We start from the raw sequence: 25,146 nt of genomic DNA on the forward strand, positions 1-25,146 counted from the left end.
TGCTCATTTTGAGGATCTCTAAACTGTGTTCTTTAATGTTTCTACCTGTTGCGTTGTTGTACCGTTCTTTAACTTGTCCTGTTGATCAAATTCACAGTGGAAATGTATGGTGTACTTTTAGGTCACCATAGTACGAATTTTATATGGGTCTCCTTCGGGTACATGTCCATGGGGGCGCTTTTCCCTCAATAGATCCCGTCACTTCCCAGCATCGATGCTTAACAGATGCGCCACGACTGTGCCACTACACACCATCTAAAACAAAGGCGACAGGTGCTCTTCTTCATCAGCAACAAGCCNAAAACAAAGGCGACAGGTGCTCTTCTTCATCAGCAACAAGCCATGTATGGCATTGTTCACACAGCACATTGTTGTCTGCCATGATTAAGAGAATTAATGTGTACATTAAAGCAGCATTGGACGGGTCCTCGCACTTCCACACGTGTCGGACACGGCGCATGTCGGGGTTGTGGCAGAAATGCGCTGCGGTAAAAGTGACAATCACCGAACCGTAACCCTTTTGTCATAAAACAGTAAATGCAGTTAAGTGTCATAGAAGTGCAGAATGCTGTTGTTGTTCCGTTTGTCCACTAGATGGAGATCTGACTTCATTCAATCCTTAGTCCTCATTGTGTCTCCTCAGTAGTGCAGGAGCAAGCTGCAGCCAGAGCGGTTTAGAGGGCACGCCGTTTGATGAAACGTCACAATTTTTGGTATGAGTCATCATCAACATGTAAAGGCTCAGGTCATCGCATTTGAGGCTAATACGCTCAACAGGCTAAAAATAGCACATGAAAGTGTAAAACATGTTCTTTCTTGTTGCCAGCAGGTGGTGCTATGACTGTGAATGGATATTGGCATATAGGTTTCATCCGGACAGGACTGTGATCAAGTATGTAAAGTTTTAGGCAGATTGGAGCAGGTACAGGGTCATTAGACACGCTTCCTTTGTGATGGCAAATCATAACAATTCAGAGGGCCGCCACGGCCACGCCCTCAGACTTTTGCAGATTATTTTTGATAACATTTTACCTTCAAGGCGCATTCTACATGCTACCCAAATTTCAGCACTCTGTGACCTACCCCCTAGGAGGCGTTAGCTCAGGCTGGACAAACGAACAACCCAAAATGGCAGACTTCCTGTTGGGTTTAGGGTATGGCTCTCACTGACTTTTTTGTTCGTCCTGACTTCCTCCATATACCTACCAAATTGCGTAAGTCGAGGTTAAACGTACTTCAGATGGGACTCCGTTGAAATTTTCAAGGTGGCGGTGTGGAGTCAGTTTGACACTGACATGTCCAACTCCGTTAAAATATCTAAATTTTCGCCAGTCCTGATGTGTGTGGCGATTTTGGTGAGTTTTTGTGCATGTTTAGGCCCTCAAAATCGCATTTCAAAAGTCGGTACAAAAATTATCACAAGGGTTACACTAGGGTCGGAGGCACTGCAGTACTCAGACCCTAGTTATTAGGAGTGACACAAATTTCTGCATATAGAGCGCCCTCTGCTGACAGATACTGTGTCTTAAAATTCAAACTGCTGGGAGGAAGTATGTAACATCATCTGCTTAAGTGAAGTTAACTAGTCAGTCAGCATGTCATTCTCATCACAGTCAATGGGTGAAGGGAAGCAAAGGATTTGTTGTTTCCTTAAAATAGTGACCAATATAATTGTTTTGGTGGAACTTTAATATGCAGGAAGAGGAGTGCTGTCAATAATCTACTGCAAAAATATAGCAGGACTGCCTGACTACACAATCTAAATCCTCTGCAAATGTGACATTTTCAGTGTGGTAGGTTGCTGCTTGGAGGCTGATGTTGTCTCTAATCGTAAAGACAACAGCAACACACAAACAGCAAAAGGAAGGACAAAGGTGGTCGAAATGATCGGCAGCTTATATCCCCATCCTACACCTGGTGAGTCAGACTAGTTGAAACTTAAACCAGCCTACAGTGAATAATGTAGCTGCTGACTTTGTGTATTACTTTTGCGTATTACAAGTATTCAATAATCCATCAAATTGCATGTTTTTGCATCATGTTTTACTCTTTTTTTTCACAGGGAATGAACAATATTGTTACTGTCATGACCAGCAGCACCAAAAAACTGGCGTCCCACCTGACGAGACTCCCTTGGTGACTTAGGTAAATGTCTCAGAAGGCCTTCGTTTGATTTTGAGGCATCAGTTCACTGGTGATTTATTATTTCTAGATAAGAGGAAAATGGGCTTAAAAGCTGCTGTATATACAGTGGGTGAAAATATTGTGGCCAAGTCTGTCTCCTAAATTATCTCATCTTTTACAGACAGACTAAACACAGAGAAGATTAGAAACAGTCTGGAGGAAAGTGTGACACAGATTTTAAACAGAAATCAGTTCAGTTCAGTGAAGTGCTTTGCTGCATACCAGCACCTCCCTGACGGCCTCCTGCAGTTTCTTGACGGACTCCATCACCAGTCCGAAGCTTTCATGAAAGTTGCCGTTGCCTTCCTTCACCCAGGCAGCTTGCAGCTCTCTGACCCACATCAGGATCCCGTCCAGCTGCTTCTGCACCTCCTTCTGCTCCTCCAGCTCAGCTAGCAGGGCCTGTCTGGCACAAACTTCTGCTTCGTAGGCTCTCTGAACGTCTGCCAGGGACGACTCCAGCCTCATCACCTCCTGGAGGAACAGTCACATCACAGATAAATACATCAGTTTTTAACTTGTTTTCTGTGACATCTGCAGACATAAGAAAACTGAAAAAAATATATTTATAATCCTATGGTGATTGTACTGCTTTTTACTGCATCTTGTGGTCTTCACTAGTGGATTGAGATAAACAACCAACAACCATTTATTATAATGTGACTACAGCGTCATGACAATTAGGTCATCTCCATGAAAACTGAGCAAACTCCAGCCATTGAAGACTGTGACATGCAGCTGAAAGCTCTGAAAAAACTAGTAAGTGAAGCTTTGAATTTCAACCTTATCCATTATCATTTCCAATATTCATTCAACCTTTATTCAAATATTAAGGAACCATTGAGGGTGTGTCTTCATTTTCAGTAATGTTGAGAATACAAAGTAGATCAAGGAGAATAAACAGAGGTATAATTACAAAAATACAAACCATAAAACACTGTTAAAACACATTTAAAAGCAATGTAGTCTGTAATCATAGTTCTACATAGACCTTGTGTTAAGTTTTTCATGCAATAGGCAGTGAATTAATTGTCATAGTGATTGGTAAACTGAATCAAGAGCTTAATTTAGTGTCACTTAATGATATTGCGTGTTGGAACAACATTTTTAAATTTATTTTACCAGGTAAAAATGTTTGAGAACTACTTCTCATTTGCAAACATGACCTGGCCAAGAGGCGCCAGCAGAACAAATACACATGTAAATTACAAATAGACACATAAACATAACATAGAACAAAATTAAACAAGTAAGAAGCATGGGGGCATATGCATGTGAGGGGAAAAGATGTGCACGAGGTGTAAGAAAGTGTGTTTATATATAAGTATGTAAAAATGAATGTAATATTACATGCTGCTATTATTTTTTTTGGTTCAGTATATTTTTAGTGTGTGTTTATGGGCCGGGCCAGAGGTTGTTTTGGTCAACACCACTGTCTGTACTTCATCAACAGTATTTTCTATATAAACATAGAATATTGAACAAGCACCTACTACATGTGGTTATTGGAGAATTGTGACCAGCACCAGTAAAACAAACCTGTCAGTGCTCTCTGGTGGACAAACTATGGAATGATATCACTGTTTATATTAATTCCTTGGCCTCTTCTGCGACTTTTACTTGTTGATACTCATGAGTTTCATCTATACGAAGACATAAGAGCTAAAGTCGGACAATATCAGTGCAGACAATATGTCGCTAACAGAAAAGCGTTTGAAGGTAGTTTTTTTTTTTTTATGAGGGATCAATGACAACAACAGAGATTAAGCTTTGAGTGTGTGTCTCCACATTGTGTGAACACTGCAGGACCTGCACAGATAACACACTGGAGATGGCTGTTCAAACAGAGTAAAGACACTGAAAGCTAAACTCAAACCTTTAACCTCAGACACCAAACAACACAGACTTGTCAGTGTCCTCATATTGATGGACAGCGCTGACATTGTTGTGACTAAGAGTATGAAACAGCAGCTTCTATATGACCCTGGTGCTGTGAACACTGAACCCACCTGTACGGCCTGCGGGTGGTTGTGGTGGGACTGGTCTTCGGGCAGCAGGACGTTTGGCGGCACTGAGAAGCAGCGGTTCATCAGCAGCGCTTCTATCCGCTCCGACAGCAGCTTGAACTGCTTTTCGAGGAACTGCTGCAGCTTGCGGCTGCACTCTCTGGCCCGGGACCGGAGCAGCTCCTCGGCCGCGTCCGACTCGCCTTTACTCAGCTGCCGCACACACACCTTCTCCACGACGGGTAGGATGTCGTAGAGGCAGTCCTGGAAGGCGCTGTAGACCCGCAGCATGCAGGTCTGTGGGGTGAAGCCGAAAAACTGCGTCTCGTAGAGTTTTAGAGACGACGGAGAGAGACGGTCCGCCTCATCTTCGACTTCTCCGCGGACGTCCATCTCCTCCTGTTCCCGGGTTTCCCGCGCCATGTTGAATCTGTGACGTCGCTTCTTCTTTTTTTTTTTTGTTTGCGAGTTAAACGAGCTTCACTGCCACCAAGTGGTAGGAAGCGTGAACTGCTAATATTGATTTTTAATAAATTATAAAATATTGACAAAATAAATAACAAAAATAATAATAATGAAGAACACACAACTATCGTATGCTTTTAATTTGTTTTAGATTTTTAAAAGGCTGCTCACTGAAACAAAATTGAAAAACTCTTGAAATGTTTTCCATATAAATTTAGATTAGGATTTAAATATTAGTCATTTAAACAGTGCTGTTATTGTTTAAAGAGGTTAAAAATTGCACTCAATCCACCTGCCATTCTTGTGATTCTAAAGAAAATAGTACGCAAGATTAGACCAGTGTACAATTTCTAAAATATATATATATACTCTTTAGCAATCTGGAAAGTTGAAAATTAGTCGTTGCTTAGAAATATATTGAATTGACAAGGGGCTGAGAGTTGATCTTGCTTGGTTTTATAGGGTCACAAGACTGGAAGTCACCAATGAGTGTAATTTTGAGTTTATTAAGAGCACATGTTGTGATGTCATCTAAACTTTCTGGGAAAGATCATATAGCTGTACCTTTTTAAGATGACTGCCCACCAGATATGTAGCTCTTGAGTTTTATTTTGGTCATGTCAAATTTCTGGTTTGTCAAAGATTTGGGAAGTTATGTTGAAATGCTGTGTCTTTTATCAGCTCTTAATACCTTTTTAGCATGTTTATGACACCACCATCACCAAGCCCCTTTACTCTCACTGAAGATTAAAGTGAGCACCAACATCTAATTTTATTAAATAAAAAGGCTCTATGGTTTTTAAAGACAGCTGTAGTTTTCAGCAAATATGACTGGGGTGAGACATTACAAATTTTTGGCCCATTGCACTATTATGATGACAAAACATTCCACCAGGTAGAAACATGTCACTTACTAACATGCTTAAATAGTTATTGGAGAAAAACTGGAGATCTGTGTGCCACAATGCATATGAATAGGTCGTATCAGACTTTGGCCACATTAGTATTTATTAAACTCAGGCAAAGTCGTATTTTGTGTAACGTTTGTAGGTTATAATTCCTTGTTTTTAAATGACTGTACGGTTTTAATCTCAGTGTTATAGTTGTTTGGTTTATTCGTAGAGCCATTTTTGTTTTTCTACTGGAGAGCACTAACGCTGCTTTTTAAAGAAAGTCCATATAAATAACTTGACTTTAAAAATCTCGAGCTTTCTATATATATTTTTTTATACTGAATTACTTAAACGCTTGTTTTCTTCCCTGATTTTTATGGATTAATTCTTGTCTTGTTTCAATTTGGTGTATTTATTTTATAAATTGAGTTTATCTTTCGTTAAAACGCCCGTTCACAGATTTTAAAAAGTGACGTAACACGTACACGTCGGACCACGCCCCCTTGCTGGAAGTAAACGGACATGCGCGGCTGCTCACTTCCTCAACGGCTGCTGCTTCTTTTCGGGTCCGTCTGTGTTGATAGCGGCTTTTGCTTCCACACGTGCAATCATTCCTATGTGAATCTCCGTCTTTCGGACCCGCTGATCAACTCGTCCTGCTCTGTCAGAATAGGTAAAGTAACCGTCGAAGCTCAGTATCTGATGTTTCTCCAACTGCGCAGCCGCTCGCATGGCGGGGGCAGAGGTTACTGCTGGAAGTTTAGCCGGGTTCGCTCCTGTTAGCTCGGTCATGTTAGCTAGCTGATGCGTCTACTTTTTTTGTTGTGGCGTTGCTAACGTTAGCTAGCTAGCTAGCAGCTGGAACTAGCGACGTTGGTTAAGCAGCTGAAATGTAACAAATGCACTGTTTTATGCGTGTGACCCTTTACGTGGAGCTAAAATGTGATGTTCTCCCTCCGTGTCGTTTACTCTCCAGGTGTAAAGACATAGAAACCGACAACCATGGGAGCATATCTGTCGCAGCCTAACACGACCAAGAGCTCTTCCGATGGCGGCAACAGCAGCATGAGCTACGGCTTCTCTGCCATGCAGGGCTGGCGGGTCTCCATGGAGGTGAGGCGGAAAATGAATGGCTGGATCAAAGACAACCATGTTGCCGCTCTGCTTCCTTGAACGCAACGAGGGGAAAATGTGTATTGAGTTTTAAATGGCGGGCTAAGAGGACGCCAAGCTTTTCTCTTTGTATGTTTGTTTGCATGTGGTTTGTTGGTGTCTCCTAGAGATCCAGTGAGTCAGTCCTAACCTGACTGTTCCACAGAACCAGCAGCACTGATTGGTGATATTCATAATTCGTCCTCAGGGTGTTTTTTTTTTTTAGCATGCCAAGTTACATTGTTAGCACTCTCCCACAGCGTCCAACAGCATGTAATTGGTGTCTGCTGCTGCTGCCTTGTGAAGGAAGTATTTCACTGGAGCTGACAGGGTGTTTCAAACAGATCTGGTGTTTTTTTGTCTCATTTTGTTAAGTGATGACAAAATCAGACACATACCCCCAATTATGTAGCAGCCAATTGGCTTTAATACATCAGCTCTCAAGGGAATAACAGTGGCTACTAAGTGTATGGATCAGTAATTTAGTCAGACATTTATGAACATGTTTAGTGATAAGTGTGTGGGAGCAGAAACTTAATTCACCTGCCAACATCATTTGGCAAAAATATGTATATAACCCACTGAGCCCCAAGCATTTCTTAGTGTTTATTGCTGCTGTATTTTTTTATTCACTGTAAGCTAATTTTTCACTCCAAGATGAAGTCATCTGCCTCTATGGAAACAGTACAACCATTGCTAGAAGTAGAGAGTACTCATAAACAATTTTCCTAGCGCCCCCAGCTGTTGCCAGCGCTGTGAAAAATGGTGACCTTGCATGCTATACATATTTTGCTACTTAGATTTTCGATTTGTCGCCACACTTTACTCATATCTCGACTGTGTAAACACTACTGGCATGTCAGTCCCTGAATTTTTGTCACGCGACGTTTGGTTGCAGCAGTCACAAATGGTTTCACATTTGCCCTGGAAAGTACAGAACTTATGTTTTTTTTTTGTTTTTTTTTACAGAGTCTGGTTTGTGCAGACTGTGCAAAAGGGTGACGTTTTATATGAAACACGTAGAGTACAATGATTTTGATGAAATATCACCATTTTAAGCTTAAATATGGTTCATTTCCAGTGAGAACACATCTCAGAAGAGTCTTTCAACATAAGTCAAAGTTTAAAAAGATTGTATTTTTTATTTAGTGTCTTATTCTGATAAAATAAGTGGTTTGGACCTTTTTTTCAAACCTTTCAAACCTGCCAACAGGTTGGGAGGTTCACAGAATTTAAGTATATGACAGAGTGAGGATAGAATCTGTATTTATTTATTTTTTTTCATTATCTTATCTCTAACAGGCCTGTTGTAAGATCACAAGTTGCTTTGTTACCAGAAGATGAATTTTAATTTTGCTGTAATTTGTCTGTGTCACAGGATGCTCACAATTGTATCCCAGAGTTCGATGAGGAGACGGCCATGTTTTCTGTGTACGATGGACACGGAGGTAACATACTGAAACTACAGAGTGCTTCTTCTATGTATATTATTTTGTAGTGTGCCACACTGCAGCGTTTGTTTCCTTCAAACCATATTTCAGAGGCACCAATGTTCCTTCCTTTTCGAATTTTGGATCACAACACACCCAACTGTGTCAAGTGCTTTTATGGTTTTCCTCATTTTGTTGTTTGCTTTACACACCTATATAACTGCTCCCACAGCTGCACACACCTATCGTATGTTTTTATATAACCCGCTGTGCCCTTCTAGGTGAAGAGGTGGCTCTGTACTGTTCAAAGTACCTTCCTGACATCATCAAGGAACAGAAAACCTACAAGGATGGCAAACTTCAAAAGGTGAGAAGCCATAAAAGTTAGGGAATGACCTATTCACTCTAAATAAGTTTGACTGAGAAGAGATCTCCATGACCAGATGTGTGCTGCTTGGTTGTGGCATAGTTGCAAATCAGTTTCTTCACCTCCCTCCTTCTGCTCTACAGTACTGACGTGTTTGCATGTTGTCCCCAGGCGCTGGAGGATGCCTTCTTGGCTGTCGACAGCAGAATGACCACAGAGGAAGTCATCAAGGAGCTGGTCCAGATCGCTGGACGACCCACTGAGGAGCCTCCTGCTGAAAAGGTGGCAGAGGAGGACGACTGTGAGTACACCTCTGACAATGTTTGGTATGGATGCAAGTTGTAATGAACATGTGAAAAAGCTCTTTGATGTTGAATGGCAAGGTAGGATTGGAGTATTGAGATCCAGCATTATGCAGAAAACCAGAAACTAAGTTGTAAAAAGCCATTCGTACTACAAAAAGTACTGTAAACACTTCTGGTAGATTAAAACTTCAGTGCTGAATCCTAAAAGTTCTGTTTTCATGTTTCTGCCTTGTTTTCAGTGGACACAGAGGAGGCAGCTTTGCTCCACGAGGAGGCCACCATGACCATAGAGGAGCTGCTGATTCGCTATGGCCAGAACCGCAATGCTGTCAAACATGCTGCGGCCCTCAGGTAGTCCAACAAACCTACTAATATGACAGCTCATACAAGGACTACCATTACTATGATGGTGAAAAAGTTTTGTGAACCTTGAAGAGAATTTGAAATGAAGATTTAAACTTCCCGAAAGTGTTACTTTATGGTGCAAGTTAGCAAATACAGTCATCACAAAAGTTTAGGACTTCAACAAACTATTATTGTCATTGTTGATTGTTCTCCCAATTAAACAATTAGCTGTTTAGTTTATAAAATGTCAGAAAATTATGAAAAATGTCAATTAGTGTTTCCCAAAGCCGAAGATGACATCTTCAAAGGTCCTGTTTTGTTCACAACCTAAAAAACTTCAGGTAGCTGTCATAGACGACTAAAAAAAACAGTCAGTAATCAAATTCAAAGCACTGTAAGTCACACTAGTTTCTTTTTACTCAAACTGATTTATTTATTTATTTATTTGTAAAATAAATACATATTTGGGCCTCCCAGCTAGACAAGCCCTGGTTTGCTTCCCAGTTAGGACATATGGGATCTTTCTATGTGGAGTTTGCATGTTCTCCCCGTAGGTAACTGGTGATTCTAAATTGTCCGTAATTATTTTATTGTAATAGTTGACAGCTAATTGATTAACCTCTGAAGTTTGTTAAATATCATCACTGTCCTGTAACTGAATAGATCTGTTGGACAGAATCTTCTAAATCATACAACTCAGTTAGTCCGGTGTACTTCTTTTAATATCAGCCGCGATACCAAAGCAGGTATTGTTCTTTTGTTTGTTTGTTTTTCTTCACCTTGTGAGTCTGTGTTAGTGTCAAAATGTTTCCCGGAGACACCTGCTGTAGCAGGAACTACCACATATGTGGTTTTAAGGAATCTGATGTGTGTCTGTGAACAGACTTTGTCAACACAATAATGTTCCAACTGTGCGAGATAGATAACTTTACAGGCGTGTAGCTGAGATCAAAGTGAAGGCTAAGTTCAAAGATGGAAGTGGACCAACTTGTTAATACTTACGTAATAATTTAGTGATTACTTACATGTGGACTTAAATTACATGGCAACATGGTCTCTAGTTTCATTTTGTTATCTCTATTTGGTTCTAGTGCCGCTGCTAAGAAGGCGTCCTGCCCGCATCCCGAGGCCTCGACAGGCAAAGGAGAAAGTGTTGACGGACCGAAGAAAGAGGGGCTGAACGGAGAGGTGGAGGAGGAGAGCAACGGGAAAGTGAAGGAGGGCGAAGGAGCATCGTGCGGGTCCAAGCTGCGAGCCTGTCGAAGAACAGGAGCAGGTGAAGGCAGTGGAGCAGGTACAGAGATGACGTTCAAGGGTCTTTCAAAGCAAATATGAAGGTTAAAATATTCCAAGTGAAGACAGACAGAAATTTAATGTATGAAGACTAATTGCCTTTCAACAACAACTTAAACTGTATCTTAATACTGTCTGCTCTTGCATTAATCAAAAATCTCCAAACACTGAGCAGTTGCTGTTTACAAGTATGTGAAAAATGTGTAGCCAAGCACTTGATCCAACATCGTCTAATCTGTTCTGCTTTGCACATATAGTCGCTCTTTGCTCTGCTTGTCCAATGTCTCATGTTGCTCCTGCTTCTCCCCGACAGCAGCCGACTGTGGAGAGTCAGGAAGCTCCAATGGAGAAGAAAAGGCCGGAAAGGCAGAAGGAGATGCAGGTCCTTCCTGCTCCTGGTCCTCGAAGGCTGCAGCACATTCCAAGTCGAGGTTCTTTGATGACAGCGAGGAGTCAGAGGAGGGAGAGGAGGAGGAGGAGGGCAGCGATGAAGAGGTGAGAGCAGGAGACAAGAATAAAGCATTGGGTTGGCTGTGAAAGTTCACTCTGAATAACTTTGTGAGCATTGTTATAATCGCTTTGTCTTTTTTTTTTTTTTTAAATCAGGATGGCAGTGAAGAGGAGGAGGGAGACAGCAGTGAGTTGGAAGAAGAGGAGGACACAGAGGAGGGAGAGGAAGACTCTGAGGATGAAGAGGAGGAGGAAATGTGTCTGCCAGGGATGGACGGCAAAGAGGAGGTGTGTACAAAGAGGACGACTGAAATGAACAGATCAAGTCCTGACACAGTGCAGGCGAGACATTATATACCTGATTTTAGGGCTGTCAGGACTTTGTAATGGCCTTTTCAGATAGTGAGTTAAAAGCTAGAATTTATTGACTTTAGAATGAAGCTCAAAAACATATTATAATCAGAATCTTGACTATTTTAGCTTCCAAAATTCCTTTAAGGAGAGCCATGGTGTCATTAGTGTCATTTGTATTGTTTCTAATGACATGCGGGTCTGAGCAGGCCATTTGGCTGCAGGTGAAATGTTGTTATTGTGTTATAGTTATTGTCCATCCACAACAACCAAGTGGCAGTGACGCTTAGAGCAATGATGTTATCACTGGGAGCCAGCAGTCAGATATTAGTTGATGTACTGACAAATCAGATTCTCTTAGTTTAGTGAAGTTGTTTAGCATCATCGGTGCGCTTTGCATCTATTGGAATCAGATGCTCTTGGCATTATTCAAAGACTAAGTTACGAGGCATCAGTGTCGACAATGAGAAGTTGGAGACTTTGTGAGGCCTTCCAGGCCTATTGGCAGCATTTGTGTAGCTGTTTTCCTGGTGCTCTTAAAACCAGAAACTTTCTTCCTTGTCACTTTTGAGAATCAGCCAAGTTAGCAGTTGATGTTTTTTTTGTTTTTTTTAGCTATTTAAAGAGCATAACAGTAATTTCAAGCAATTAATCCAGCAAACAGCTGCTTTAAATTGGCCACAGAAGCCAAATGAAATGATTTGTGATGAATGATTCAATGAAAGAATCTCTTGTGGCTGCCTTCCAGTCTTTTCTCTGCCGAAGCGTCTGAAAGCTTCAAAGCTGGTTGTTCTCAGTCACTGGGTTTTGTCATAAAATAAATTGTAGGAATGCATTCGTATGGTTGGTCTGTATCACGTAAAGATGCATCAGTGTAAGAAACCATAGAGTTTTAACCATGTGTCACGTCTGCTGTGTTTGTGTGCTCACAGCCCGGCTCAGACAGCGGCACCACGGCTGTCGTGGCTCTGATCCGAGGGAAGCAGCTGATCGTGGCCAACGCTGGAGACTCCCGCTGCGTTGTGTCTGAACGCGGTAGGTTCTAAACACTTGGTGCAAGTTTACCTTTTCTTTTTTGTTGTTGTTTCAAAACCAAAATGTGCACAAAGGGACTTGGATGTTTCAGTGGCTTTTGGCTGCTCTGAGTTGCCTTAATACTTCATATGTATTTTATTTAGAAGTTAATCTTACCAGTTGATAACCTGTTTCACTTGTTTTAATATTTTATTCTATTTTATTTTGTTTTGCAGTTACATTTTGCTCCTTTTATCCTGTCTTGATGGTTTGCATGAGATTTTGTTGAAATGAGGACACAGTGGTGGTGGTAACTGCTACAACAGCACGAGTTCAGAGTTGATGTTAATGAATGTCGTTTGAATTCTCGTTGCAGTCCCCTTCTGACGCTTTATAATGCCTTTTTTCTATTAACGTTTGGGTCTGACTCTTTAATAGTCGCCACTGAGATGTGAAGTGCCAAAAGGTGTAACAAAATGCTTGAATGAAATACAACAGCTCTATTCCTGTATCTCTTTAGGCAAAGCTGTCGACATGTCGTACGACCACAAGCCAGAGGACGAGGTGGAGCTCGCTCGCATCAAAAATGCTGGTGGGAAAGTGACCATGGACGGACGAGTCAACGGTGGACTGAACCTCTCCAGAGCTATCGGTAGGCGACTCTTCCAGTGACTTTTAGGTTTGACTTTGGTACTCTTGTACAGCCTCCTGTTATTTGATTTAAAATTAGTGCATCTTAATTAAACTCTGAAGCAGCGTTTGGTCGGTACAGCTGCTTTCTGCTTTGGATTCACATAATCAACATACAATGTTTCGCCTCTTCTGCGATGACGGTGCTTTTAATCTGAACTCTGACTCTCAGGTGACCACTTCTACAAGAGGAACAAGAGTCTGCCACCAGAGGAGCAGATGATTTCCGCGATGCCCGATGTCAAAGTTCTTACTCTCAACGAGGACCACGACTTCATGGTCATTGCCTGCGACGGTATCTGGTGAGTTTGAACAGCAATCGGCAGTTTGTTCCAGTAACGAGATCTTCATTTGGAGATATCTTCTTCATTTCCTTGTTTTGTTTTTTTTATATACAAACAACTGTAAACAACTGCCCACAATCAAAGTTATATAAGCCAACAAGTAGGGATGTCCAACATTGACATAAAAATGTAATATCTGTCAATATCGTTATCAGGTTTTTTTGCCTACAATGAAAACCAATAAAATAATGCCTGGATCTCACCGGCATTTACCGGCACGTAAATGATGATGAAATCAAACTGCGTCGTGAAGCGTGCAAACAAGTGTGGCTGCAGTAACAAACATATATCGGTATCAGTTGATATCAGAAATTGAGAGTTAGACAAACTCTGCATATTAGATATTGGCAAAAAAGCCAATGTCAGACATCCCTACCAACAAGCCTCACTGTCAAGAAGTGGAGGGAATGTTGACAGTATGAGTGCAACTGTGGATCAAAATGTCAAAGAATGGATATTTTCACAGGATAAATTGTCTTGTTAATAGATTGAGTTTTTTTTAAGTTATTTTTTTGGCCTATTTTGCCTTTATTTGAGAGTGCAGTTGAGAGAGAGAAAGACAGGAAAGTGTGGGAGAAGAATGGGGGAAGGACCTGCGGAAAAGGGCAATGAGTGGGATTCGAAGTCATGACCTCCGCGTTGGGAACTATAGCCCCTGTACATGGGATGCTAGCTCAACCAGGTGAGCTATAGCGGCACCAATAGATGAAGTTTTTGAGTGTTTCTCTATTTCTGATGGCAGGAATGTGCTCAGCAGTCAGGAGGTGGTGGACTTCATCAGTGAAAGGATCAAACCCGACCAGAGTGGCAAAGCCAGACCTCTCTCATCCATAGTGGAAGAGGTGAGAGTAAAAACTAATGTCATTTCGAACGACTTTGTAGTCATTATGCCACCTGAATTTCCTCACATTATCCACGATTTGCATCTTTAATTTCACACACCTTGTATCTTCCTGACAGCTGTTGGACCACTGTTTGGCCCCCGACACATCTGGAGACGGGACGGGATGTGACAACATGACCTGCATCATTGTCACCTTCCGGCAACACCCGTCCCCCACTCAGTCAGACGACACAAAGAAGAGGAAGCACCAGGAGGGGGCAGAAGGGACTGAGTCGGAGGAGAACGGAAACGACAGCAAAAAGGCAAAAAGTGACTAAAAGAAGAGAGAAACTATCCCAGAGGGAGCAGCTGGTCTAAGGCTACCCCAGATACACCAGAGACACATTCTGTTCAAAGTTAAAACCTTACCTCACAGACAACATTTCACCCTGAAACAGACATCACAAAGGCTATATACATGCTCAAAGATCAGCTGAACTAAGACCATCACTATAGTGTTTGTGCTCTGTTCTGGGTGGAGTTTCACTTTAACACACCCTGCAGTTGTTTCCTTCAATTGGTCCAGTTGGAACAAAAAAACTGGACACACTTTTAGTTCTTAAATTCAAAAGAGGCACCACTCACTGGCATGCTAAATAGCACAGCAGTTTCCATGTATTTGTAACTCGTAGGAGGCTGCAGAAGGAACCGGTCTACAGAGATTGGTGTCCTTTTTCTTTTTTTTCTCTCTCTCTCTCTCTCTAAACATTTTCAAGGCGCCTCATCTTCCCTGCAGACACGCGCTGCACTCTCATTGTTAAAATCACTTCCCATGTGACTGCTTCAGTTTGCTTCAGCAACATTTTGAGGATAGTTCATGGAGTCACCTGTCTGATCGCTGTGTCTCTTCACATGCGATCCCATTGCGGCTTCGCAGTTTTAAACATGCATGCTACTATTGAGACAAGCTGCACAATACTTTTAAGTGTTGCGCCAACAAAGTGCCATAAAAACTATGGATTCCTTTTTAGGCACTGTTTCACATTCTCCTTTAAGTGAAAACGGAGAAAAAGACCTAAAATGGCTGCGATTGGCTTTGCGTAAAGGTAACCTCAGAAGAATTAATGGAGGATATTATTGTCCCGTGAAACCTAAATTGAAGCTTCACGATGCAGTGAGAATGAGTGTGCTAGTCTAGTGTTGCACTGAATGTGTTGGTACCCTGTTTCAGGCTCCTCTCTGATGTCAATCTCTCAACCTGAGTTCGTCCAGGGGGCAGTTTCTGTGAGTCACTTTGACTCCACCTATAGAAAGAGAGGAACTGATGGATTTGGGGTACTAGTCCAGTTGCTCTAGTTTTCCATTTATATATTTTTACCTATTAGCACCCATTTAAAAGGATATTTTTTCAGTCTCGCTGATCACCAAACAGCCCAAATACATCGCCATTATCCTGCCTTTGTCATTCCTGGTTCGTGTCTTGTCTAGAATAAAATCAATTTCCAGATGGGGGGAAAAAATGCCAGGGTTTTTGGGAGCTATTGTACTTTCCATCTTTTAGATATGATGGCAGGGAGCCTTTTATTTCCATCCAGAGAGAAGCGGTCCACCACACAGCTCGTCTCCAGGACTGCAAGCTCCCTCCAGCCCAGTTACTGTCCCCATCTGTTCCCACTGTAACACCTTTTAAAGATTATCTCTAGGACATGTGTTTTAAGTAAAAAAGTATTTCCACTCAACCTTTTTTTTGTTTTATTTGTTTGTTTGTTTTTCATTTTTGATGAATCAGTCCTTTGGCCGTTTTTTAAACAAATCCTTTTTGTGAGCACACTCTGAAAACGCCTTGACGCTGGACTGTGGAGAGGATGTACGAGGTTATCCTTCTGAGTGGAAATACAATTTGAAGTTCAGAGCACCAAGACAGTGTAACTGTTTAGAAGTTTGTTTTCTTTATTTGCAGAAACCTCATATACAACATTGTGTGACTGTAAGTTTGTTTCTAGTGTACTATCTTGTCACCATGCCCTTTTTTCTGTACATAGTTTTTTCAATACTTGTAATTGAAGAAAAAGAAAACGCTTTTTCTTTGTAATTGTGAGTCAATGTGACATTTTTGGTGCATACTCTTTTGACACCAGTATGTAAGTACATACAAATACATTTTTTTAAATAATCAGAACTGTATTCCTGTGTGGTTTCTTCTTTTTTTCGCTGTTTTATTCTGTGTTTTTTTTCCCCGTATGATTCTGTTCATAGATTTGATGTCGGTTGAAGAAGTTAAACTCGGCAAAACATTCCTATCTTGCACAATTTGAAACTCCCAGTCAGACAGTAAGGGGCTTAATCATAATGCTGAAGCATCATGGAGACCAAGGAGGTATTGGTTTGAAGTCATCAGTGTTTTAGGTGTTTACAAAGGCTTCACAAATCTGAAATTAGAAGTGAGATGCCTGCAGGGCTGAGTGAAACTGAAACTCAAGTGTTAATGGCTCCTTAATTCAATTCAATTCAATTTTATTTGTATAGAGCATATTTACAACAAGAATTTATCTCATAGCACTTACAAAGGCAGAAACACCCAACAATCCAAAACATTTGGATTCCCTATAAGCTTCAGCAGTCCGCAAGCAGTCCGCAACAGTGGGAAGGAACCAAAAACCTCTGCAGTGGAAAAACACATCCGACAGAACCAGGCTCAGGGAGGGACGGCCATCTGCCTCGACCGGTTGGATGGATGTGGGATGAATTATACAATTTAGTGTACAGTTAAACAAGTTATTAGAAATTGTTGTCCCTTTGTTCCTCCATTTCAAATGGACCAATGAAATATTCCATTTCGTAGTTGGTGGAGGTAACAGGAGGCATCATGGTGGGGGCAGCAGGATGCAGAAGGTGAGGCCAGCGGCTGTAATTCAGGAGCTCCAGATCCAGAGACATCCAGAGACATCCACAGAGAGAGCAGGCGCAGGAGAACCTCGGGGGGAGTCACAGAGTTAGTCATATGTAACGGTGATATACACATATATATAAAGAAGAGAGGAGAGGAGAGAAGCCCAGTGCATCATGGGAATCCCCCCGGCAGTCTAAACCTATAGCAGCATCACTAAGGGAGAGCTCAGAAGACTCCGAGCAGCCCTAACTATGAGCTTTAAGAATATTATCTCCCAACTAGTCAGTCAGAACTGATGAAGCCTCTTGGATGAGAGATGAAACGTCTTCAAGGAACTCGAGCAAGTCCAGCTGCTACGATTAAACAGCGAGAATATCCATGACCTGGATGACTGAGAATCTTCACAGACAGCTGAGTGGACCGCTAATGTACTCACACAGTCCTGCAGGAGGCAGCAAAGACAGCGGTTGCACTGTGTTCTGTAAGGCGTTATATATTCTACTATATACAGTATATATACACCAATCTGCCAAAACATTGCACCCACTGTGAGGTGAAGTGAACATCACTTTTTATCTTCTTACAATGGCACCTAAGGGGTGGGAGATATCAGGCAGCAAGTGAACGGTCATTCCTTGAAGTTGGTGTGTAAAAGGCAAGAAAAATGGGCGACTCTGAGCAACTATGAAAGGCCCAAACTGTGATGGGTAGACGACTTGATCAGAGCATCTCCTGAACCGCAGGTCTTGTGGGATGTTTGGTGGGGTCATAAACATTTAAGGCTTATTGATGTGTGTGGGGAGACGACTGGTTCACAGAAGAGCTACTGTGGCACAAACTGCTGAAAACTTTAATGCTGTAATGACAGGTGTCAGTGCATCATAGTTTCGCTGTGTACAGGGCTGAAAACACCTTCAGAGAGCATGTGAGCTTTAGAGCTGGACCTTAAAGCAAAGGGAGAAGGTGTCCTATCAGACCTGGAGATGCACTGTGGGAGGAAGACAAGCTGGTGGAGGCAGTGTGATGCTTTGGGTTGAATTCTGGTTCATGTGGGTGTTACTTTGACATGCACCACCCATGTAGGTGTTACTTCTAGAACGCATACATGAGGAAAAAAAATTGAAATTATTTGAGGAGCAAAGAGTTCAAGGTGCGGACTGGTGTTAATGTCTTGGTGCCTGATACCACAGCACGCCATCAGAGGTCTGGTGGAGTCCGGACGTTAATGGCTGGGAGCTGGGCTTCAATGTGATCAGTGCATTGTGTTTCCGTGAAGCAAGGAGAGGTAACTATGTGGCATGTAGGACAAAGAGTCAGGGGAGTTTCATCCCAACCTGAGCCCACAGCTGCTGACTCATACATCCTAAACCAGGTCAATCAAACTGACCAGTAAAATCACGTCTTTGAATCAGATTTTATCCTCCGTAATCGCCGGCCTTCTACGGGAAGCACATTATGTCGGTTATGCTTTAAATCTCCACAGAGACAGCATCGTAAAAGAGGACAGACTTTAGTCCCCATCAGCCTCGGGGTCTCTGCGTCCTGCCCTTCCATTGGCTGCTGCTCCACAGTCCTAGTGGCTGCTCTGCTCCCCGAGGATCGCTGTTGCTGCAGGAACAATAGAAAGCAAGAGAGGAAACACACACTGTCCTTGGAATCTAAAAATGTCTTTGCAGACACACACACACACACCCAAACACTGATTTTCTCTCCGTCTTTAACAGGCAGGATGTTTTTTGTTCTCGTGGCGTAGATTAGCAGCTTCTGTGGTGCGTGTGGATACATGGAGTGCGTGCAAAGTTTGTTAGTCTGGGTGTTCGTTCTCGTGCTAAGAGACAGAAATACGGGCCAGAACACAACACAGTGTGAATGTGACTGTTTTGTCCTTGGACATGTAATAAATATGATTTAATCTCTTCTTAGCTGGACTTCTGTCCGTTTTTCACCAAACTGCAAACATGAAATTACCGTTGCGGGAGCGTTTTCAGCTACTGAAAATCAGGGAAATAGTTTTTATCCTCCGCTTGGCTGTTTTTCCAGATAATGGGGACACCATCCAAAGCAGTAGCGAGCTGATTTCTCATTGCAAAATGTTTCTTAAAGGCTCCCACTATGGAGCTCAATGATGGCCTTGTCCAGCTGTGTGTGTTGTGGGAGTTGCTTCTGTCTCCAGACTCCTAAACCTGACTGATGACCGTGAAAGAGAACCACAGGAGTCCGACTAGACCTTGTATATATAGAGCTGTGTGTGTGTGTGCGTGTGTGTGTGTGTGTGTGCGTGTGTGTGTCCCGTCTAGCCAACAGGTCCTATATAGAAGGCTAGACCACAATAGCAGGTTGTAGTTAGACACTGCAGGCATTCATCAAGACTTGCGCAGTCTTTTTCGATCTGCTGCCCTCGCTCCTAAAACTGCGTCGGCCCCGATGCCCTCACATTGCTCAGAGTTTAGCAGCGTCCCAACACACACAAAGACACACATTCCAGCGGTCACAGTAGTGCCGTTAAAATATGGGGCTCTGAGCAAAAGTAGTTTATTATACGGTCTTTTTTTCAGAGGCGCACACCTCCGATCTCCACTTCTGTTACTGTTATTATCTGCAGGACTGGTGCATGTGATGTGGGACAATAACAATATTATTAATATTGGAGGTCGTACAGCTCGGGTCCAGTGTTTCTGGAGCTATACCTGGAAGCTGCCTGATGTTCTCCCTGATCGCATTGTTTATATAATGTAGGTTTGCCATCTATCTAGAATGTTGTCACCCTGATTCTCATTTCACTGCTTTGGTCTTTCCTTTAAACAGCATCTATTAGAAGAGGGATCCCTCCTCAGTTGCTTTTCCTGAGGTATCTTCCAAGAGGCATGTTTGTGATTTTTTCTCGTAGTTTAATTGTAGAAATTGGACTTGCTTGAGTTTCTTGAAGACTTGGTTTCAGTTGGGGGTTTGTTGAAACCCCCTTAAGGATATAAGTACATGGAACTCCCAACTAGTCAGTCAGAACTGATGAAGCCTCTTGGACGAGAGGTGAAACGTCTTCAAGGAACTCAAGCAAGTCCAGTTGCTACGATTAAACTAGGAGAATAACCATGACCTGGATGACTGAGAATCTTCACCGACGGTTGTGATTTATGATGTTGGACTATTTAAATAAAATGTGCAATATATGACACCGTTTTTTTAAAACTCAAACTCAAATCTTAAATCTGCACTTGTCAATATGTTTCTATTGCCAGTGGATTAACTGACCATGTGTGATGTGAAAGTAGTTGCTCACAGCGACAGACTCACACCACTTTACGTCCTCTGTGGAGTATTCCATCTTTCAGCTCCTTGTTTTGCTTTTTCCAGTGCACATCTCTGCAGTATTGGTTTGTTCTCACAGTGTTGTCTGCAGCAGCGACAGCAGATATTTTGAGTGAAAAAGCTCTTAAAAAGCGCTGCACACTGCCAGCTCAGCACCAGATAGACACAAATAGCAACTAGCTGGCAAACACTGGAGCATTTAGAGGCTAAAGAGTCCAGCTAAGCAGCTAAATCCATCAGCTGGACAGCAACATTAGTCCAAGTTAATGTTCATGTTGCTCCACATGTGCTGAGTGCGTAAACTGACAAAGAGCTAACGTGCTCAACATATCAGCTTTATGAGCTCATATTATGTTAATGTTGTGTTTACAGAGCGGTGCACGGCGGAGCTGTGGTCGGTCAGCTGGGGCCTTTAAATGTTCTCCCTGTGCCTGTGTGGGTTTTCTCCAGGTGCTCCAGTTTCCTCCCACACTCTAAAGACATGCTGAGGTTTATTGGTGACTTGAGACTGGCTGCAGGTGTGAGCATGCACGGCTGTCTGTCTCTTTGTGGTAGCCCTGCAATTCACTGGCGACCTGTCTGGGGTGCGCCCCGCCTCTCACCTAATGTCAGCTGGGATAGGCTGCAGCCCCCATGCAACCCTGTAGACACAGGATGAAGCAGGTATGGCTGATGGATGGATGGATGTGTTGCACCCAAGAAACTTAATTCAAGTTTAATGGCAGTAATTACATTTCTTTTTTTCTTCTTTTGACGTTTGCCGATTATCTTTTCCAATATATTGCGTACTTTGTTGTTTAATTACATCCATTCTGTTGCAGAGATGTTGTGTGTTCCAATAAAAACACGTATTATCCTATGCTAAAAAAGAATGGATGGAAGTTCAAGAAACAGTAGATGTTGCATTTATGTTTTTGTTCATATACATTTCAGCCTGAACAAACTCATCCTCATTTTTTAAATCTAAAATTCAAAGACACACATTCACAGACTTCCCAAGACCCTCCATCCTATCATCCTGTCATCAGCACGCACACACAATGGAAATAGGAAGATGTCACAGTCAGCTGTTCTGCTGCTGCCAGGAAGGATCAGCATGTCAGCTCCAGACACATCCTCTGTGTGTGTGTGTGTGTGTGTGTGTGTGTGTTGCCAGGCTAAGCATGTTGGATAAACTGATAGTTGCAGAAATCCTCCAAACATCCTTTTTTTTTTTCCTCTTGTCCCTTTCACCTCTCTCGTGCCCACTTTCCCATTTTTCTTCTCCACCCACCGTGACCTCCCGTCACTTCTTCCTTCCCCTTTGTCTTCTGATCCTTCCTCTCCTTTATACTTCCTTTTCTTTCTGATAACTTCGTCCTGTCTCGTTTGCTCTCTTCCTGCCTTCGTGTTTTATCAGCTCCGTGTCGCTGACAAAAATAACATGCATCAGACATAACGCCCGGTTTCTGATATGTAAAAAGCAGAATTCTGCACAATGTCAACACGAAGCTTAGTCACATGAATGACCAATCAAAAGAGGAGAGAAATCACCAGTGCTGGATGAAATTACACGTCAGTCGTTGCTAAAAACATGCTTTGAATGAGGTAGATAATATTACGTCATGCACTGACAGAACTGCAGTGACAATCAGAGGAAAACAAAATAAAAACAAAAAAATACATGCAAAATAGTTCATTTTAACAGCACAGGATTATAGAGGCAGTGCGGACACATTGGTTTTCAGAGGACTTAGTTTGATATTATATGGTGAAATACCCACACACACACAGCAACACACATGCAGAGGCCTCTACTGTGCAAGCAAATACTTTACTGCACACAACCAAGAACCAAACTACGCTAAATATAACAAAGTCAACGATATCAGGGTTCATCAGGGCAACACATATCAAGACCCGAAAGACACATCAATAGCAAACACACCTGTACACACACACACACACACACACATGTACACATTAGTGTGCATGCTGAAACTGATAGACAAATATTAGGACATTAGTTTGTACAGTCAGCAAACGCTTATATACACACACATGTAGGGTGAGGCCAGAGATAAGAGAGAATGTGAAACAAGCAGCTGTCTGATCAGCAGGCGGACTGCTGCTCTTACATAACAGTTCTTCACGTCGTTCTTTCTCAACCTCACATTCACCATCTTTAACTCTCCTCCTCCGAATTGATCTGTTTATTCCGCATGTTTGACCTTTTTCCTCAAAAAGCGATTCGTTTTTTTCCTCTCCTCATTCACTTAGCTCCCTTCTTCTTAGTCTATCACTGAAACCAGATAAGCAGATTACACAGTGATACCTGCCAACACAGTCCTGCACACAGAGAATCAACACTTTATCTGACAAAGGTCCAGATAAATCTGAATCAAAAATGAATAGCTGCGAAACATTTTAGTCATTTTGAGCCTGTCAGATTAGAGTTTTCCTCAGTTTAAAAGCCCTCTCTGGAGAGGTGGAGTTGTGTTGAGCAGCCTTTTATTAAGTTATGCACTTTAAGTACAACATGTGGGGGTTGAAGTTATACTCCTTTAATCTTTGGCTTTAATCTCAGTGTTCATTTCACTGCCTACAAAAACCAGATCATCCAAGATGTAAGGGTTTAAACATATTTTGAGATGGAAGTCTTGGATTTGTTGAGTTACTCTCTACAACACAGTACCTGAAGTGCTGTGAGATAACTTACACTGTGAATTGTCTCTATATACAGTGCCTATTAAAAACATCCTTGTCAATATTGAATAATGGTCAATATAATTTGGCTTTTCTGACAAGAATTCACCCCCCAAAAAAAGACTCACGTCAAAATGAAAACAGATTCTTACAAAGAAATGCCAGTCAGTTCAAATAGAAGCAGCACTCCTGGCTATTACTACACCATGGAGACAAAACAACATTAAAAGCAGCTCCGGAAAAAAAAGGGTTTTTAAAAAGAATAAGTCAAGGGATAGGTCAAGAAGGTTTCCACGTCACTATATAACCCCTTGAGTACAGTTACAGCGATCATTAAGAAATGGAAGGAATACTTCACATGGTCCTCAAAAATATAACAGTGCCAAAAAAAAGAGGCTCGTAAGGGGAGGCCACCAAGACACCTACGACTCCTCTGAAGAAGTTACAAGCTTCAGTGGCTGAGATGGATGAGACTGTGGATAACTGTTGCCGATTTTTCACCAGTCAAAGCTTTATGGGAGAGTGGCAAAGACAAAGACACTGCTGAAAAAAGCTCATATTAAATCTCTACTAGAGTTCACCAGAAGGCATGTGGGAGACTCTGAAGCCAACTGGAAGAAGGTTCTTTAGTCTGATGAGATCAAAATGTGTCTTTTTGGGCATCAGACTAGATGCTATGTTTGGTGATCACCAAACACACATGTCCCCACTGTGAAGCATGAGGGTGGCAGCATCATGATGTGGGGACGTTTCTCAGCAGCAGGCCCTGGAAGGCTTGTAAAGGTAGAGGGTCAAACAAATGCAGCAAAATATAGAGAAAACCTGACAACAACCTGTTTTCCAGCAAGATAATGACCTGAAGCATAGGTTTAAAGACAACAAGGTGGATGTTCTGGAGTGGCCAAGTCAGAGCTTAGATCTTAATCCAATCGAGAATTTGTGGCAGGACTTGAAAAAGTCTATTTACTCGTGATCCCTGGGTAACCCGGTTACAGTTTTGCAGAGAAGAATGAGGGGAAACTGCAGTGTTCAGGTGTGCAGGACGGCTTTACAACTAAATACAGGCTCAGTAGTGTGATTGTGAATCTGCTAAATACTGAGTTACTTATGCACTACTTACTTTTACGCAATCGATTTTTATTTTAACATGAAAGATTCTTTAGTTATTTTCCAAAAAGCCAAATTAAATGGACCACTGTTAAATTTGAGAAACAATAAACTTTGAAGGTAATTGAATTGAACGCCCTAAAGAACTCTTGAAAGATTTTACTACCCCACAAGGCTGATTCCCGCTTCAAATATTTAGTGTTGAGTTCTCCTTCTGTGTGACTCTCTAATTATTCTGACACATGATCGCGGCTTTCCTTTTTTCCTCTGACGTGTTGTTTTATCTCTTTTATTTCGTTAGTCGCGGAGATGATCACGAGGTGCTGGGGCAAAGAACAAACATTTAGGAAGCTGTAGCCTCGCTGAAAATTCTCTTAACACGCTACACACTGAATAGGACACATCGGTGTGTCTGCCGGTGTGCTAGTTAAAGCTTTTAGCCCAACATGACCTAATTTGAACATTACCCTGGAGTCACTGTGAGTGAGTTTCCACACTGAGGACATTTAGTGCCATTACTGAGAGCATTTGTGGGCTGTGAGGGCTCATTATAGTGGGGACAAGATAACGCTTCCTGTCACCTACATGTCTGACTCTGAAAGACTTGTTGTTCGGCTGTCACACACGTTATAGCAGAGATAGACCGTTTCTTCCTGTTGTACTCAAGCGTCCTGACATCAGCGAGAGTTTTTCAATAATAAAGCAGTAATAAACACTGAACATTAAGAGGTTTTTTTTTCCTGAAAATAGATATTTTTGAGCTTTCTTACACGATCTTGTGATTGTAGGCATTTTAATTCTGCCCACAGCTGTTTCATCTTGTGACTGGGTTTTAAAAAAAACATCCCAGTGCAGCAGCAGCTGAATCTGTGGTCTATATGCATCACAGCTCGATCATATGAACAGTCTTCTAATATCCCATGACTGCTGCTCCGACACCACTGATGATAATTATTTAACCAAGAACACGCATACTACCGTGACAGATTCATAACATCCCATTCAGTGCTGAATGCTGTCTCAAACGTACAGCCGCGCCGACCTCT

The 25,146-nt window shown here is 42.1% G+C and overlaps 2 protein-coding genes across 4 annotated transcripts; one reads left to right on the forward strand and one right to left on the reverse strand.

Moving 5' to 3' along the window:
- Positions 1 to 2,026: 2,026 nt before the first annotated feature.
- Positions 2,027 to 4,614, reverse strand: mis12 (MIS12 kinetochore complex component). Its single transcript, XM_008286733.1, has 2 exons — positions 4,194 to 4,614; positions 2,027 to 2,658 (listed from the first exon to the last, which is right to left on the reverse strand). The coding sequence occupies exons 1-2, from the start codon at positions 4,611 to 4,613 to the stop codon at positions 2,383 to 2,385; spliced, it is 696 nt and encodes a 231-aa protein (XP_008284955.1). The 5' UTR covers position 4,614; the 3' UTR covers positions 2,027 to 2,382.
- A 1,473-nt stretch (positions 4,615 to 6,087) lies between these two features.
- Positions 6,088 to 16,291, forward strand: ppm1g (protein phosphatase, Mg2+/Mn2+ dependent, 1G). 3 transcript variants are annotated; one of them, XR_520373.1, is made up of 15 exons: positions 6,089 to 6,221; positions 6,525 to 6,661; positions 8,079 to 8,148; positions 8,412 to 8,497; positions 8,669 to 8,798; positions 9,042 to 9,153; positions 10,239 to 10,441; positions 10,754 to 10,935; positions 11,047 to 11,178; positions 12,174 to 12,276; positions 12,776 to 12,907; positions 13,118 to 13,247; positions 14,032 to 14,131; positions 14,250 to 15,148; positions 15,180 to 16,291. XR_520373.1 is itself a non-coding variant. In XM_008286735.1 (14 exons), the coding sequence occupies exons 2-14, from the start codon at positions 6,551 to 6,553 to the stop codon at positions 14,448 to 14,450; spliced, it is 1,689 nt and encodes a 562-aa protein (XP_008284957.1). In that variant the 5' UTR covers positions 6,088 to 6,221; positions 6,525 to 6,550; the 3' UTR covers positions 14,451 to 16,291. The 3 variants fall into 3 exon arrangements, 2 of the variants coding, with proteins under 2 accessions (XP_008284957.1, XP_008284956.1); XM_008286735.1 differs by having other exon boundaries at positions 6,088 to 6,221; positions 10,757 to 10,935; positions 14,250 to 16,291; XM_008286734.1 differs by having other exon boundaries at positions 14,250 to 16,291.
- Positions 16,292 to 25,146: the final 8,855 nt, after the last annotated feature.

This window comes from Stegastes partitus, unplaced genomic scaffold (assembly GCF_000690725.1).
Source record: "Stegastes partitus isolate 25-593 unplaced genomic scaffold, Stegastes_partitus-1.0.2 Scaffold467, whole genome shotgun sequence".
In the NCBI taxonomy this organism is placed as follows: Eukaryota; Metazoa; Chordata; class Actinopteri; family Pomacentridae; genus Stegastes; species Stegastes partitus.